Below are 16351 nucleotides of genomic sequence, written 5' to 3'. Positions count from 1 at the left end.
TGGTTACGGCCTTCTGGATGGCGGCAACGACATCAAATGGGACCTTTCAGGGCAGTTTTCACTTTGGGGAACAGGAAATAGTCTGTTTTACCTTCCACAACCTGCACCATTTTACAGCACACGTCAACTCGTCGTTGTTTTTGTTCATCATTCAACACTTTTGGTACCAATTTTGCACAAACTTTTCTCATGTTCAAATTCTCGGTTACAATATTGCGTACGTTGACTTGCACATGTTAAGTTTTTCCGCTATTAATCGCAGACTCAACCGACGGTCAGCGCCCAAGAGTTCTTTCATCTTTGATATGTTTTCATCCGAAGAACTCGTCGAAGGGCATCCAGATCGATCTTTGTCCTCAACTCATCCCGCCCGTCTTTGAAATCCTTGTGCCAGAGGAAAACCTGGACTTTCGACATGGCATTGTCTCCGTAGGCCTGCTCAATCAAGGTAAGAGTCTCTGAAGTAGTTTTGTCAAAGCAAAAGCAGAATTTGATGGCATATCGCTGCTCTATCGTCCACTCCATTTTTCGCTTTGTATCCCGTGACCAAAATGAAAAAAACACACTTCACGCAACAATCGATCCTCATTCTCTCACTGCTCAGGAGCGACTGCCGCGCGGTGCGATGCTTAGGTAAGACCCCACCACCGATACCACCCATTGAGAGCGCTCTGGTGGCGACTGGAGCACTGCGTGGCAGCCTGTCTCATTACTTCTTGGACAAACCCTGTACATGAAAATTATGCATTTGACACATTTCTACAATGCACAACGCCGTGAACTTAGTATCGGAAAGGGTCACAATAAACCGCTCCCAGAATATGTTCAGTTCGGTGGCATCAGACTACACTCGATCATACTGCTCTACTACGTCTCTAACGAGATACTGTTATTTGCCTTGCAGCAATCTCACAGCAATGGGATGTGCATGAGCGATACAGTTACACATTGAGTTCGGTTCTTGTCTTGTCGTAGACCATTATCGGTCAAACAGGTAGGTGCACCGGCTCACTAGTCATATGTGCTACTAATGCAAAAATGGTCAAATGTGTACCTCAAACAGAGGATTTATGATTCAAAAGCAAAATAGAATAAAATACAGGACACAATCGGGAAAAGGACACAAGTCGGGGGAAAAGTCAAAATCAGGAAAAAAGTCAAAATCGGGAAAGAAGTTTAGACAGGGAAAGAGGGCGAGAAGCCAAGGTGAACAGGGCAAAAAGTAGAGGGAAGTGGGAAGTGTAAAATGAAAATAGAAAGTAGAAATAGAAAGAGTGTAAAAAGAAGGGAATGTATGTACGTGTAAATTGAACAGAAAGTGTAAGTGTAGTGTAGGTGTATCACAGGGCCCACTTAATCTCCTTCCTCACGGAGCACCACCAGCCACGAGGCACTCACTAGCATAGCCACTGTCGAACTCCAAGTTCGGTTCAATATAAGTGAATCAACTTCTATATACTGTGTGGATGAAAAAATTGGCCGCTAATTCCAGTAATAAAACATGAGCTAAGAATTTAGAAAACAAATAGGCAGGCAGAAAAGGTGTATCGCGACTAGTTTGGCCAAACGAAATGTAGAATACAGGTATATTGAAACACAGAAATCTTTATTGCGACGATCAGTCTTCTACTTCTTTAATATATAGAAATTATTAGTTGTAAGGTTAGGATATTGAAACTTTTTAAGTATTGTTTTGAATGTCTATTGCTAACTTGTCTATCGTTTTTGTTTTCAGCAAATGCGTGAAGCCGCTGACAAGCGGAAAGAACTAGAGCGGCAGCATGCAGAAGCCTTGGCACAGTTACGCGAGAAACAGTCTGAAATTCAGAAGATATCAAAACTCAGCGAATCAGATAAATCCAAGTCTAATGAAACTATTGAAGCTTTACAGGTAAACTATTCTCAAGTTTGTTGTTGTTAGTATATAAAGCATAGGCCTATATATAATTATACAGTTTTTAATAAAATACAAACTCTAATTTAGGCAACGATATTTACATAGCTAATAATTTAACAGTATCAAACATTTAAAAAAAAATAACGTTACTACGTTGTTACAATCGACACAATATATGTTATCATGTACTGATGTAAACGAAATGTAATGCAATGTATTTATTTATCTAGGTTATAATGCCATTTAAATATTGTTCAGTGTTCACAATTGTAAATTTAGATTTAATTCCATATTTGAATGATAATAACATAACATGTATTTTCATAACTAACACCACCTAGTACATGTAAATTCGTACTCTATGCAAGAGAACAGCAAAGTATTAAGCCTATTATTATTATTATTAATATTATTATTATTATTATTATTATTATTATTATTATTATTATTATTATTAGTAGTAGTAGTAGTAGTAGTAGTAGTAGTAGTAGTAGTAGTAGTAGTAGTAGTAGTAGTAGCAAAATAGTAGTAGTGGTGGGGGCGCAGGATATTATTACTTCATAGACATTTCCTAACTTCCGGGAGAAATTCTGGGACAAAGGATCTGAGCTGACATCTCTCAAACTATAGTCAAATTTAAATATGTTTGAGATGGTGTCACTTATAGTTTTCCTAAAGAATAAAATATCCAAAATCTTTACTTTCCTTTGGGTTTTAGCAATCAGTGTTAAAAAGAACAAAATTAATAAATACAAACGTAATAACAATTCTCTAATCATGGGAGTATTATACAGAGTATACCTACAATTAATAAATAAACATTCATGATAACAACACAATAATAATAATAATAATCAGAGAAATTGGTCATAGTTAAATAAGAATTTCGTAAGAAATAAAAACTATAGAGAAGAGCATTTGGAAAGATATCTGACATCAATATTTATTGTAATTGAGAAATTTACATAATACTCTTAAAGCAAAGAAAGAAAAAAAGTATATCGAAGTTGCTTTAGATTCAACTAAAGCATTTGACTTTGTGTTGCAAGAAACTTTTCTACGGAAGTTAAACAATAGAATACTTCGAGGGCTATTAACAAGTGGCTTATCGTATCTGTAAATGTAAATTATCAACATATCTCAATTACATGAAGAACATAACATACATGAAACACAGTGTATGATAGAAATTAGTACTGTAACTAATGCTCATTTATTCTCCAGAAGCAGAGATTTTACAACTTATATATCATTTCCAAATACAGATAAAATCAAACAGGGTATGCGTACATCTATTAACAAAACTAAACCCCAATTCATGGAATGGCTTAACCAAAATAAAAACGAATTAAAACTTTCAAAAAGTTTAAATTCGCTTCTTAAATATCACAAATACTTTAAAACTAATATAGAAATTGAAAACAAAAGTATTAATTATCCATTATCAATACTTTGAAAATAATATATATATATATATATATATATATATATATATATATATATATATATATACGAGGGCAGTCAACCTGGGTTCGATTCCCGGTGGTAGCTCATGTGGTTCGGATTCCACGTTAATCTGTAGGTCCACGTCTCGTATAGTTTCGCTGCTGAAAAGGACGTTCAACTCAAAATCAACTCAACTCAACCAGGGCAGTCAAAAATTTCCCGGAACTTTGTTGTAGCTCTCTATTACCACAATATAAGTACACATTTACGTAATCGTCTTCCAAGTAGGCACCTTCGGAACATACACAGTTGCTCCACCCTCCTCCGATTGTTGGAAACACCGACGAAAGACATCTTTTAGTATCTTCCGAAGTTCAGCCGTCGTGTTTGTCTTGATCTCTTCTACTCTGGCAAAGCGGAAGAAGCCCATTTTTAGCTTTGAAAAGAGACAAACACCCCGATGGTGCTAAACTATTTCTAAGGCTATCAAACTCTCTGAATCAGATTTTCCCCAATTTGCACACGAACTTAATGTTTGTGCGTTGCTCGATCTGTGAAATTTCGCTAACTGATCACACATTCCTCCGTTCAGCTACACTTCTCGTACCCTGCCTGTTATTACCCGTTTACACTTACCAAATTCATAATTAGGTAACCTAAGGACTGAAGTGTACAAGATTGATTGTCATCGCATCATAAATCCCAAAACTACAACAACATTTCGGGAACTTTTTGACTGCCTGGTAATAAAAAAGTGTATCTTTAAAGTCAAGAAAACATGTAATTACAATAGTAGGGAAACAAATAACTTACAAACTCTTATATAGGCTCCAGTTATATAGGTATAAAGCTATATAATAATCTACAATTAGAAATGCAGTTAGTAAGCAATTTTTTTTTTCGGATTTTAAGCATATCATTCTGTATCTTGCAATACATCGTATGTTAAAATTTGGGTATTTTTAGCTAACACCAGTACTGGATATGATGGCATTTGTTTTATCACCTGGCAAAATATCGTATGTATCCGGCTGATAATAGCAGAGTTATAAAAAAGAATTGTATATCTCATCCTGTTTCGAAACTGTAAAATGCAAAACAGTTTTTTTCTCTCTCCTGTAAAGTTGTGATTTTCAACATACGACCTATTGCAAGATACAGAAAGATGTGTTGAAAATATTTACATAATTATGAACTTGTGAATACGGAAAGAGGAAACACAACTTATAGTTTACATGTTGAGGTAATGGAAATTTACATTTTATTTTATTCCTTTTATATTTAAATAAAACAATATACCTTATTTAATAGCATTTTAATTCAGCTACAAAATGTTTTCCATTATTTTCAAGCACAAATTGCATCTTTTAAGCACAGAAGAACATATTACATTACTAGATGTTGTTGGATGATAATTTATCAAGATCCGCTACATACTCAGTTTCTTCAAACCTTTTATTTAAGTTATGGATTTTTTTGTCAAGATAGAAATACAGTTTTGGAATGGAGATAAAATATAAAAATCTTTGAGTTTTACGTCCCACGGTTATGCCGGTTAGGCTAAAGGAGACGGTGATGATGAGTAATGAATGAAATGGTGGAATGAAGAAAGTGGGAGGAAACGGGAGAACCCCAAGAAAACCCACGCACACGGTGTTTGTCCATCACAAAGTTCACTGAATGGAAATAAAATATGCACAAATAACTCTATCGCATTTTTTTTAAAGTTGTGGTCATGTTATCATCACTTTTGAAGTAGAACACAAGTTCATCCTTTTGATAACTTTCTATTCATTGTAATCACAAATGTAACAAAGTTTAAATCCTTTATAAAATCACTCCTTACAACGTATTATTCAAGAGCCATGTATTGTTACGAACAGGGGCGGACCAAGGCAAAATTTTACCCGGGCAAAGTTACTTTTGGCGCCCCCTAGTCCTAGCCTATATTTGAGCTTTTAGTACAGTGATTTTAATATTTTAAACCCATTTTTCGAAAAGAAAAATTAATATTCAGATACATGATATAGGTATATTTAGTACTTAAAAATATACATATGGTATCAATTACATTGTGTACATTTTTATTATTATTTATGTACCGATATGTATAAACAAAAACAATATCAAACAGCATTTATTGAATAGTACTAATGGTGACCCGGTTAATGCTATATTGTAAATTGCTTTGTTACATCAATAACATCATGAGTTGGACTACCATATATCCGACTATGTAACAATTTATTCTAATGACGTGAAATACCAATAAATACAGTATATTTCGCATATGTTGAACGTGTTTTACGCGGCGGGAGGAAGGATTCACATAGTCGCTGATTTTTTTTCTTTTTTTGTAGTGCCGCTTCTAACCCCCTCCTATGTTGTTGATTTCACAAACACTGTCGAAATGAATGATTTGGAAATAACTGTACATAGCAAAACAATAACGTCTCCTAACTACTTTCAACAAAGACCGATAGTTTGGCGTTTCTAAGAAATCAGAAGTAAATGTTGTATGTACTGTTAGTCCTCCACTTCCACTTTAAAAGAGTAAACATTCATTGCCTGGGAAAGTTCACAAAGAACATGGCCTGATATAAATAATGTCAATTCCTCCTCCACTCTTTCTTCTAATTCCATGCCTCTATTTGTCGATATAGCCCCCCCTAGTACTATGAAACTCTCTTCTTCCATGGTTGAATGGAAACAAAGACGATACTTTACAAGAATATAAACCAAAAAGTCAGTAGAAAACACGTTATAAAATTTACTTAAATATCACTCATATTAGCTTTAGAACTTCTGGTATACAATAAAAGACAAATTCTGACCAAAGTATATATTAACTAATAAACAACAGCGTTACAGTTCTGGCAAATTAACATTGCCTTCATCAAATAATGTGTCTGATGAAGGCAAAGTTAATTTGCCGAAACTGGAACGCTATTGTTTATTAGTTAATTTATGCTTTGGCCAGAATTTGTCTTTTATTGTAAACATGTACTTTAGAGGCTCGTTTTGGCGCCCTCTTGATTGTGATGCTCCGGGCAGTCGCCCGGGTTGCTCGGCCCTGGTTCGCCTTTGGTTACGAACTACTCAATAACGTATTGTTTACGTCAACCAGCTACTGCTACTCTAGTCAAATGAGAGTTGAATAACTGCTAGCACCAAGTGACTTATGGCCCACACTGTATATAAAATGCTTTTCACATATATTACGGTTTCAGTTGTCCATTATAAAAAGTAAATATACTAAATTATATTTCATAATTCCTTATATTAAGGTATCATATTGTGAGTGTTTGATTGGGATTTTTTTTCAGTCTAAGATCAGGGAGTTGGAGAAGAAAACAGAACTTCAGAATGTACGCCATGAGGAGTTGTTGCTGGAAATGGCTAGCATTAAGCGCACTCAGGGTAGCAAGGCCAACTGGAAGGGACCACGCTCAGTGTCATCTAGTCAGGAAGTCCAAACGTCTCCGGAATCTGGAACGTCCACACCAGGTACTCAATGGGGAAATAATTGTTTTGGTACTTACTTATAATTGAGCTAGATTTTCCACATCATCCTTCTTACATGAATTATCAGTATTTCCCAGGCTAGAAATTTTGCTTTGAGTCTCCTAAAATACTGTAGATTTGTTTTTCTTAAGAAGGCCTTATGTTCATTCTGACTGACTTCTCTTTCTGTCAAATTCTTAACCTTCAGTTAAATAAGAGGCTGGTTAAAATTTCCTAAGTTTCAAATCAGAATTGATATATTAGTTCCTTTGTGTCTGTTGCATTTCATGGGGAAATATTTCCATGAGTTGATGAACAGGTTGATCATCATCAAATTGAAATTAATCTAATTGAAATTTTGACACATTGTTCTTCATGACAAACATAAAATATATTTTACAAGTAGTTAGGGTCAGTGGAATATCATCATTGTTTCGGTGTACATTAGGTATTAAGGATATTTTCTTTCTAGATAAAGGTACCGCGCTATAATATTGCTTAAACTAAATCCGCACCTTACATATTTTATCACAATATTATATTAAAGTTTTTTCTTTACATAGTGTTTTAACTGAATGTAGATTATACATAAATACAATATTGCACTACACTTAATACTTATTCAATACTTAAAAGTACAAAATCACAGCTGTATATTTATCATGATTTAAAGTGCCACATAAACTACAAATATATTTACCTCATTGCATACTCTGCCATATACTTTGAGAGCAGAAGCTCCTGCTATGTTATCAACAGAAAGTGGAGTTTTATCATGTGCAAACGAAGGTTATCTACAACAGATAGTCAATCACTACAATATGATACTAAACAGAATGTTATCACTCCGACTCTATAGTGTTCTCTTTTTTACCTATATCAAAGTTTCTTTTTTATACAAAGTATTGACTTACACTTCGTTAGATAACTCTAGTTAAATAGCCAGTGCATATATATATATATATATATATATATATATATATATATATATATATATATATATATATATATATATATAACAACGCATACTTGATGAACATATATTTAAGGAACAAACAATAAGTACAAATTGAACATTTAATTTTGTTTCACTTAAAATATATACATACACGGAAAACCAAGAATGTTCAATAATTAATTAAAACAAAATGAACCTGAAAATTGACATAATGAAATATAGAACGACCATCTATGCTCAAACTCTGGAATCAGAGATCTCTAATAAGTGCACAGATAACCAATTTCAATAACAAGTACGAAAAAAAAAAATAGTTTGGTTTCTATGGCTTTTTTACCAGATTCAAATCTCAATTTCTGTAACCCACATACTATTGAATATACATATACATAAAATGAAACATGGTTATTGTGGTATTTTTAGTTATTCTGATACCTTACGTTTTATTCAATGCTAATTGTCAATCCATAAATGTATGAGTTTAGTGTATTCATCTCGTTTCTCGTACTTGGAGCGACTGAAAATGAAAGCAACAGCGGACTTCGAAAATATTTTCGCTGGAATAAATACATTGGCTCTGTAAAGTTAGTCATTTCATACAGATACATACATACATAATTCCATGTTGAAATATTTCAATATCACAGTCAGCGATTCTATAGAACTTGAGTGTAAATTCACTTTTTTTTTTTTTTTTTTTTAACACAGATGCATTGAATTCATAACGTAAATTCACATGCTAAATGGTATGAGTGGAAAATGATTATTTAAAAAAAAGAGTACTAAATCTACCGGGTGTTGGAGCACTAACTGAAATCTAAGAAGAACTAAGTGATGTTTCAGCTACTCTAGTAACGTTTTATAGTTTTCAGAGATTCCAGATTATCTAACGCAAAATTTCACTTAATTTTCATAAATTCTTCAATACTTAAAAATTTCCTGCTTCCTGAAAAAAAAAAAAAAAAAAAAGTGAACTAAGGTACAGTGCGCATAAATTGATAAACTAGATTATGTATTTTTCAGAAAATATGACTACTTTCTAACAAACGTTCTTTTCGCTCTAAAATTGAGGTTCAGTTATAAATTTCTAACTTAAGTGCGTTTAAACTAATGAAAAATTAATAACAACAGATTTCTTAAAAACTACTCTCAAACTTTATTTAATTCCAAATTTCTGATCCTCGTTTTCTCTTTACTTCCTATTACGAGTGAATTTTGGGCACAAAGATTGTTACAAAAATATGTCTCAATATAGATTTCTGACATCAAAATAAGAAAACAAGTTCATATGGACCTGTTGTCGGTAGTTATAGGATGCCGAAAACGTGAAAAAATGAACTTTAAAGATCCATAGTTCCACTTCTATAAGTCTGATCGTAGTCGGGTTAAGACATCACTGGGGAACTAGTATGTGAACTATCCAATTACCATCCTTCAGAACCTCTAGTACCTGCGCAATCATTTTTAGAGAGGCTGTTTGGGAGTACTTAATCACTCTCCACCTACCTCTCTAAAAATTGGTATGCAAGTACTGGAACATTCTTAAACATGGGTTTTTGGATAGTTTACATACCAGTTCCTCAGCGACATCTTGACCCGACTACGATAGGACCCATAGTGGTGTAGCTATGAACTTTTATAGTTCACTTATTTCACGTTTGCGGCACCCTGTAAGTCCGAAACTGTCCACTTTTGAGCACAGGTCCATATGAACATTGTTTCTTATTTTGATGTGAGGAGTCTGTTTCCAAAATATTATAACACATTTTTGTAAGACTGTATTTCAGGAAGCAAGTTTCGTTTCTTTTATAGCAAGTTTTAACGCCCTTATGAATAGATAAATTAATACATAATTATTATCTATAAACTAAATAAAAAAGAAAATCAACGACCACTTTTTTAAAATAAACGAATTGTTTCTCTGATAAAATTGGTCCGTTATAAAATGATGTGTAAATTATTGTTATAACCACCTCGTTTTTGAATTATGTTGATATTAGCTTGAGACAAATATGCATTAATGTATATGTAATATGTGTGCAATGTAGAATATTCTTGAATATTATTTTTTTGACTATTGTTCTACACAGAACTGCTCATAATTCAACACCACGATATTTAGCAATATTCTGCAATGAGAAAGAAAATTCAAACTAGATGATTGACCCTTTTACTCTAAGACAGAATAGGCTAAATGTCGTATTTGTTAACTTTAATTTGCAAATATATAGACAATCGAACTTCAGGAGAGAAGAAGGGCAAATTTCATCCTTAAATGAAGACGCTGTTCTGAAAACTTTTGAGTTTTCTGATTTCTATTTCACTCAAAATAGTGAGCTTCTTCGGAAGTATTAGATTACAAACTTCAGAAGTATGTAAACTAGTTAGATGAAACAAGATGTTGCACTAAACAGTCAATCGAATGAAAAGCTGAACACGCTATATTAATTTAAAGGAATACAATTTCTGATAGTTTTGTTTGGTATTTTTTATATCGTCTTACAAGTTGGTATAGACACGAGAAATGATCCAAAAGTTCACGCTTCAACTCAGAAAGATTGAGGGGTAAAATCGTCATTTTTCAATGTAATTCATCTTCATGTAATGAAGAGGCTAACGACGAATTATATATTTTATCAAGTCTTTCAAACCATTATTCTATGGAGTGTGTTACTTCCTCGTCGCTTTCAAAATTTCATCATGAGTGATCTTTCAATCGAGGAAACAAGCTGTATTACCGGAATACAGAGTCCGGGGAATAAGATGTGCTTCCATCCATTGCAAGCCCTGTTTCGTTGACGGCAGCCACGGTAACGAGGGACATAATAATCGCTTCTGATGGGTCTCTCTCTGATGTTGTAATTAACTGTCCTAGAAGAAAGAGACCATAATCTTGGGAGCACTTTACCTTTTGTAAACGTCATTTCTTGGGGACAGGAAATCCATGATACTTTGAATACTTCGATTGTTAAGAATAAGAATTTTTTATCGTCGTTAAATAGCAAGAAGTTATTGACAACGTCGATATTTAAATTCGCATATACGCCAATGATGTCTTCAATTAGAATTATTCCATGCCATATTTACATTGTTTCGTCTCTAGATCGAAATAATGATTGAGTAACGTTTCGTTCTCCTTGACAAATTGATGGAATAAATCTCAGGGTCCTTCATTCTTGTCAAAAATTGAATTGTAGGTCAGCTGTCAACATTCGAAGCACCCATCATGTTGACAACTTTTTATGTTTAAAATACCTACCAAGATTCTTTTGCAATGATCCGTGTAACCTCTTCTCGTCTGGCGTATGGTTGTCATTATGTCGTCCATCTTATTCATATTTTCCACTCTGATATTTTTTGGACGACTTGAGTAAGAAGTGTCTTTACATGACTGTCTATCCAATCTAAATTTATAATTCAACTTCTACACTGATTGCAGTACGTTCTACCGCAGTTTCCCTAGTGTATTTACAAAATTCTAATGGATTTTCTTCGGTGTCATATTGGTCTTTTTCTATTCTTTCTTTCTTTTTTTTATCAGTTATTTGATAGCTTCCAGACACACTACAGATCATCCATCATCACACTACACACTACAGATCTTCACTACAGATCATCCATCATCAGAATTGATATGTACAAAGCAAAACGAAAACGATATAGCTTTAAAATAGTGTTACACATACATAAAAAGAACACAGACAATAACATATTAAAACAACATTGCTCACAAATTATCCCATCATGTGAATAACTAAATTTTAGACCACTTCACGCAGTTCTATCAGAAATAGTTTCCATGTGAAATTTTATTAAATACATTTGGAACTAATGAAGAAACAATATTAAATACGTTACTTTTTATGCTATCTTTACCACTAAGAGCTGCTATCCTGTTAATATAGAGTCATATAACATTTCATTACTGGGAGGCATGGTGGCTCAGTGGTAGAGCGCTTGTCTCTGGTGTGGGATCCCTAATTCCCAGTCAAGTAAGTTTGTGGTGCACATCATCTTGTCCGTAGCGTTTCTCGAGGTAATTCTCATTCCACCAATTCTTCCATTATCATTCTCTTGTCTTAAACATCCGTCTCCCTTAGCCTAAAGGACATAATCATGGGACGTTAAACTGAAATATTTCATTTCATTTTCAATATTTCATTACTTTTTTTTGTCTCTACATTCAATGTTTCCCCTTGGATATAGAATCTCTTATACATTTCTTGAATTGAAGAATATGTTCATATGCATGATGTGGCTGCACTGTGTGTTATATAATATATATTATAATTATAGAATATCATGAAAGTCGAGGCAGTTGAACATTTTCTATTGCAAAAGAAACTTTTCCATTTTTCATACCAGATTAGCATTGAAGAAAGGTCAAGATTTCAAGAGGCTATTGAGATATCTTCTTTGTACTGATCCATTTAAAGTCACTTTCTAGTTCAAGCACATACAGAATAATAACCTCATTATTACAAAGAGCTATTATTTTAAAATTGGTATTGGTAATACTTATATGTCATATCTTTGGCTTCTTCCCAGATTTGGTTCCCTCCTATTTTATGATTAACATCCTAGCCTTTGATGTGAAAGACTCTAATTTTATTTCTTGTAGAAATACATGTGTTTAGATTCCAGTTAAGTTGCAGATTCATGTCTCATATAGACTTCGCTGCTGAACATGGATGACAAACCAAAAATAAAATGCATCACTAAATTAACTAACTTTTCAAAATATAATTCTGTTTAGACAAAATATATGACTTTACAGATGCATAACTTGAACTAAATAAATACATGATTATCGATGTGCGGTGAATCTTTACTCCTTTTTTGAAAATGTAATATATACAGGGTTTTACAAAAATAGGGGATAGATTTCTCACATCAAAATAAGAAAAAAGTTCATATGGACCTGTGCTCAAAAGTGGATAGTTTCAGAGTTATAGGGTGTCGACAATGTGAAACAAGTGATCTTTAAAAGTTAATAGCTACACTGCTATGGGACCTATCGTAGTCGGGTCAAGACATTACTGAGAAACTGGTATGTGAACTATCTAAATATCCATGTTTAAGAATGCTCCAGCACTTGTACACCAATTTTTAGAGAGGTAGGTGGAGAGTGATCAAGTACTCCCAAACAGCCTCTCTAAAAATGTTTGTGAAAGTATCGGAGGTTCTGAAAGATGGGTAATTGGATAGTTCACATACTAGTTCCTGAATGATGTCTTAACAAGCAATTCTATAGCAGTGAAACTATGGACCTTTAAAGTTCATTTTTTAACGTGTTCGGCACAACTACGAAACCATGCGCTTCCGACCACAGGTCCATATGAACTTTTTTTCTTATTTTGGTGTGAGGAATCTATTTTCAAACTATTGTGAGAAACTTTTGTAATATCCTGTATAATGTTTTGTTAACGTTTGGTTATTAAATGGTATTGCCGTCGCCGAGAATTAAACTGTTGTATCCGACTAAGTCAAAATTACACAGTATTTGCGACGACTTCTGTCTTACCTGGTACCTCAATCGTAATCACAAGCAATCTAAAGATCCAGATCATAAAAATTTCATTAGAATCTTGGACTCTTTTTTAGATATTCTTTAAAAACAGATCTGTTCTTATACATTATTTCAATATAACCTCAGATCATTCAAAAAGAAAACTTTTATTTCTTTTGAAAACATGTTATATCCACCTATTGGCTAAGATTATTATGCAGAGATTCTTTAAATATTCAGTTTCGTGAATATTTATTAACATTATTATGTAACAAAATGAAATATAGTTAGCGGTTGGATACTACAAAATTTTTATTAGGTTGTGACACTTACATTATTTGACCAAAACCAAACAGTTTAACAAAATAAATTTTTATCTTTGTAAGTTTTACTTCAGTTAAGACCAAGCTCTAGTATTATCACTGGAGATGCTGCTTCTAATTAATTTCTTACTTATCAATTACGTAAATACGAACACAGTTGCCTTGACCAACATGCTTTATATAAAATTATAAATGGACTAAAGTTTAATAAAAAATAATTTTAAAAGTATCTTTCATATTTTTTAAAAATTATGTCTTGTAATTTATTTTGCTGATCTAATAAACAAAATCTAACTTCTTACATCATCATAAATATTGACTACCGTTCTAATATTACAAATTCCTGACAGTAGTTAAAAGATCACACATTTTCCTGATTGTGTGTTGTGTGCTTGCCTTGCTGTTATAAATCCCTCAGTATTAATTTTGTTCATATATATATGAATAGTATAGATAGTACTTCTGTTTCTAATTTATTTATTAGTATCAAGTTTAGAAGTACCTATATGCATGTTCCTAATATTATCTAATAAAATCACGCGCTTTATGCTAATTTATCATCCCCATAATACCCTTCTTGATTCGCTCTATAAATGTGTTAGCTATACCCCTTTTGCAATGAGAAATATGTGTGTTTCCCTCTCATAATTGTTGTAGTGTGTTATGAGCAACTGACGAAGCACACATTTAATGAAAACTTTCTTTTTGCTATGGTAATACACTAAATACTTTTCTTTTTTCAAAAAAGAAAGAATTCTATTAGTTGGCTGTGCATGTTGTTTTCTACACATGCTTTCCCCCAGATTCCAGTCGCCTGTTATCCAATGAGAGCACTGCACGTTCCACACCTCTTGTGCCCACTGGGATGGAGACTCTCGAAGAGATGGAGCTAGCATCGCAAGGATTGCAAAGGACTATAAGCTCCACAGGTAGTTTTCTGTTCTTTTTCTTTCTATTTTCATTTTCTTTTCAAATTTCCATTTGTATTTATTTCTTTACTTCTATTTGTGATTTGAGAAATAGTTGTTCGATTCAAGATTGCAGAATAAAAGTAATAATTTTGTTTAGGATGGCATGGATAAGTTTGCAACATGATAATAGTGTGCACAATTGATAACATGAACAAGATTTCTACCTATTAAATAAAATACTTTATTATAAACTTGCTAGTGTTAAAATTAATGTAAAGTAGCATATTAATGTCATTTCAGTTACTTTACATAACAAGAATATCTCAGAAATATTCTAAATTCATTCCAAAAGTATGAGAGAACGATAGAAAACATGTCAGAAATAATGTATAAAAGTTTTAATATGTTGGAAACATTACTAATATTTTTATGAAGTGAGCCAAGTTCATCTTTACTGTACGGGAGATGTCTATATAAATAGTGATTAACTTCATATTAATGATACAAGTTAAGTTATTGTTAAGGTAATAGACATTTTATTCCAGTTTATTAGGTACTTTTTCTAAAAAAATAATATATTTGTGTTCCAAAAGTAAGCTTGGAACTTCTATTCTCATTTCAGGGAAAAATAAAAAATATATTAATTTTTTGTTTTAGATTTAGTAAATATTAAGTAAAATTATATAGTAGATTAATTGCAATTCCCTCTACAAATATTAATTGTAAGATGTTGTAGCTACCATTTTGTCAAGCCTTATATCTTAGTAAAGATTTAATGTCTCTTAATAATATGAAAGATGATCAGGGCCCGGATCTTGTTGACAAGTCAACTTTTTTCTGTTACGCGTCGGACAAAGGAGGTTCAAATAAAAACATTATCCATAACTCTTGGTTCTAAAAATATCTTTTTTTAGGGTCAACTTTTGGTCAACTTTTGCCGTTTTGAAGTTTCAAGTCAATTTTTAATATTTTAATGTAACTTTTAGGTCATTTATTGTCTTTTTATTCTTTTTCTTCTACATAAGTAAATCTTGAAACGAAAACTGTTTACGGACTTAAAAACACAAAGTTAAATGATCTTTTTTTCTGCTTCCTGATTATTGGGGTGGAAAACTGCATTCCTAGTGACGAGAGCTGGGGGTTCGTAAGTGGCCAAAGCAGATGGTCTTAGATTGTTTACCACAAAGGATATGACTACGTGAATAACTAAAAATAGATTAGAAGACGTACAAAGAATTTAAACAGGGTTATTATCTATTATTCTGGTGTTTACAATCTACACTTGCGAACTTTTATTCTTTAAGTGTGCTTCCTAGTTTCAACTCGAGAGTGAATTGATGCTTTCAGTATGTAGAATGCCGAGGCCTAAACCATCTATAGCTTCTCATTTAAGACAGATTGTTTCTGAATTTGGTGAGGATGTTTTTAGTACTGACGGTACAATATTGTTTTGCAAGGTAATGTGAAGTGGAAGCAGAGAACAGACACTTTGTGCAAAAGCATAACAGAAGCGAAAAACATTTACGCGCAGTGGAAAACAAACATAAAACCAAGTGTTCGCAGTTGTTACTTGTGGAGAGTGCTTCGAATAGTAAATTCAAATCCTCAGTTGGTGATGAGAAATGAATGAAAATGGTGGAATGAAGAAAGTGGGAGAACCCCGAGGAAACCCACGCACATAGTGTTTGTCCATCACAAAGTTCACTTGGCGGGGGCTGGGATTGAACCCGGGACCCCAAGCACCAGAGGTGAACGCTCTACCACTGAGCTACCGCGGCCCCGACTAGTAAAGTGAAGGAACCC

At 33.2% G+C, this 16351-nt stretch overlaps 1 protein-coding gene across 10 annotated transcripts in view; it reads left to right on the top strand.

Annotated features, from left to right (window-relative positions):
* Rbp (RIMS binding protein) overlaps window positions 1-16351 on the top strand; it is a 591180-nt gene that overhangs the window by 429259 nt on the left and 145570 nt on the right. For all 10 annotated transcript variants that reach the window (XM_081768676.1, XM_081768673.1, XM_081768675.1 and 7 more), the window contains 3 exons: window positions 1736-1891; window positions 6670-6850; window positions 14441-14566. In XM_081768676.1, the coding sequence (XP_081624802.1) occupies window positions 1736-1891; window positions 6670-6850; window positions 14441-14566 (463 nt within the window). The remainder of the gene's footprint in view (window positions 1-1735; window positions 1892-6669; window positions 6851-14440; window positions 14567-16351) is intronic.

This window comes from Thermobia domestica, chromosome 8, assembly GCF_964235325.1.
Source record: "Thermobia domestica chromosome 8, izTheDome1.hap1.1, whole genome shotgun sequence".
In the NCBI taxonomy this organism is placed as follows: domain Eukaryota; kingdom Metazoa; phylum Arthropoda; class Insecta; order Zygentoma; family Lepismatidae; genus Thermobia; species Thermobia domestica.
The sequence above is the reverse complement of the archived record's forward strand: the minus strand, read 5'-3'. Positions and strand labels throughout refer to the sequence as shown.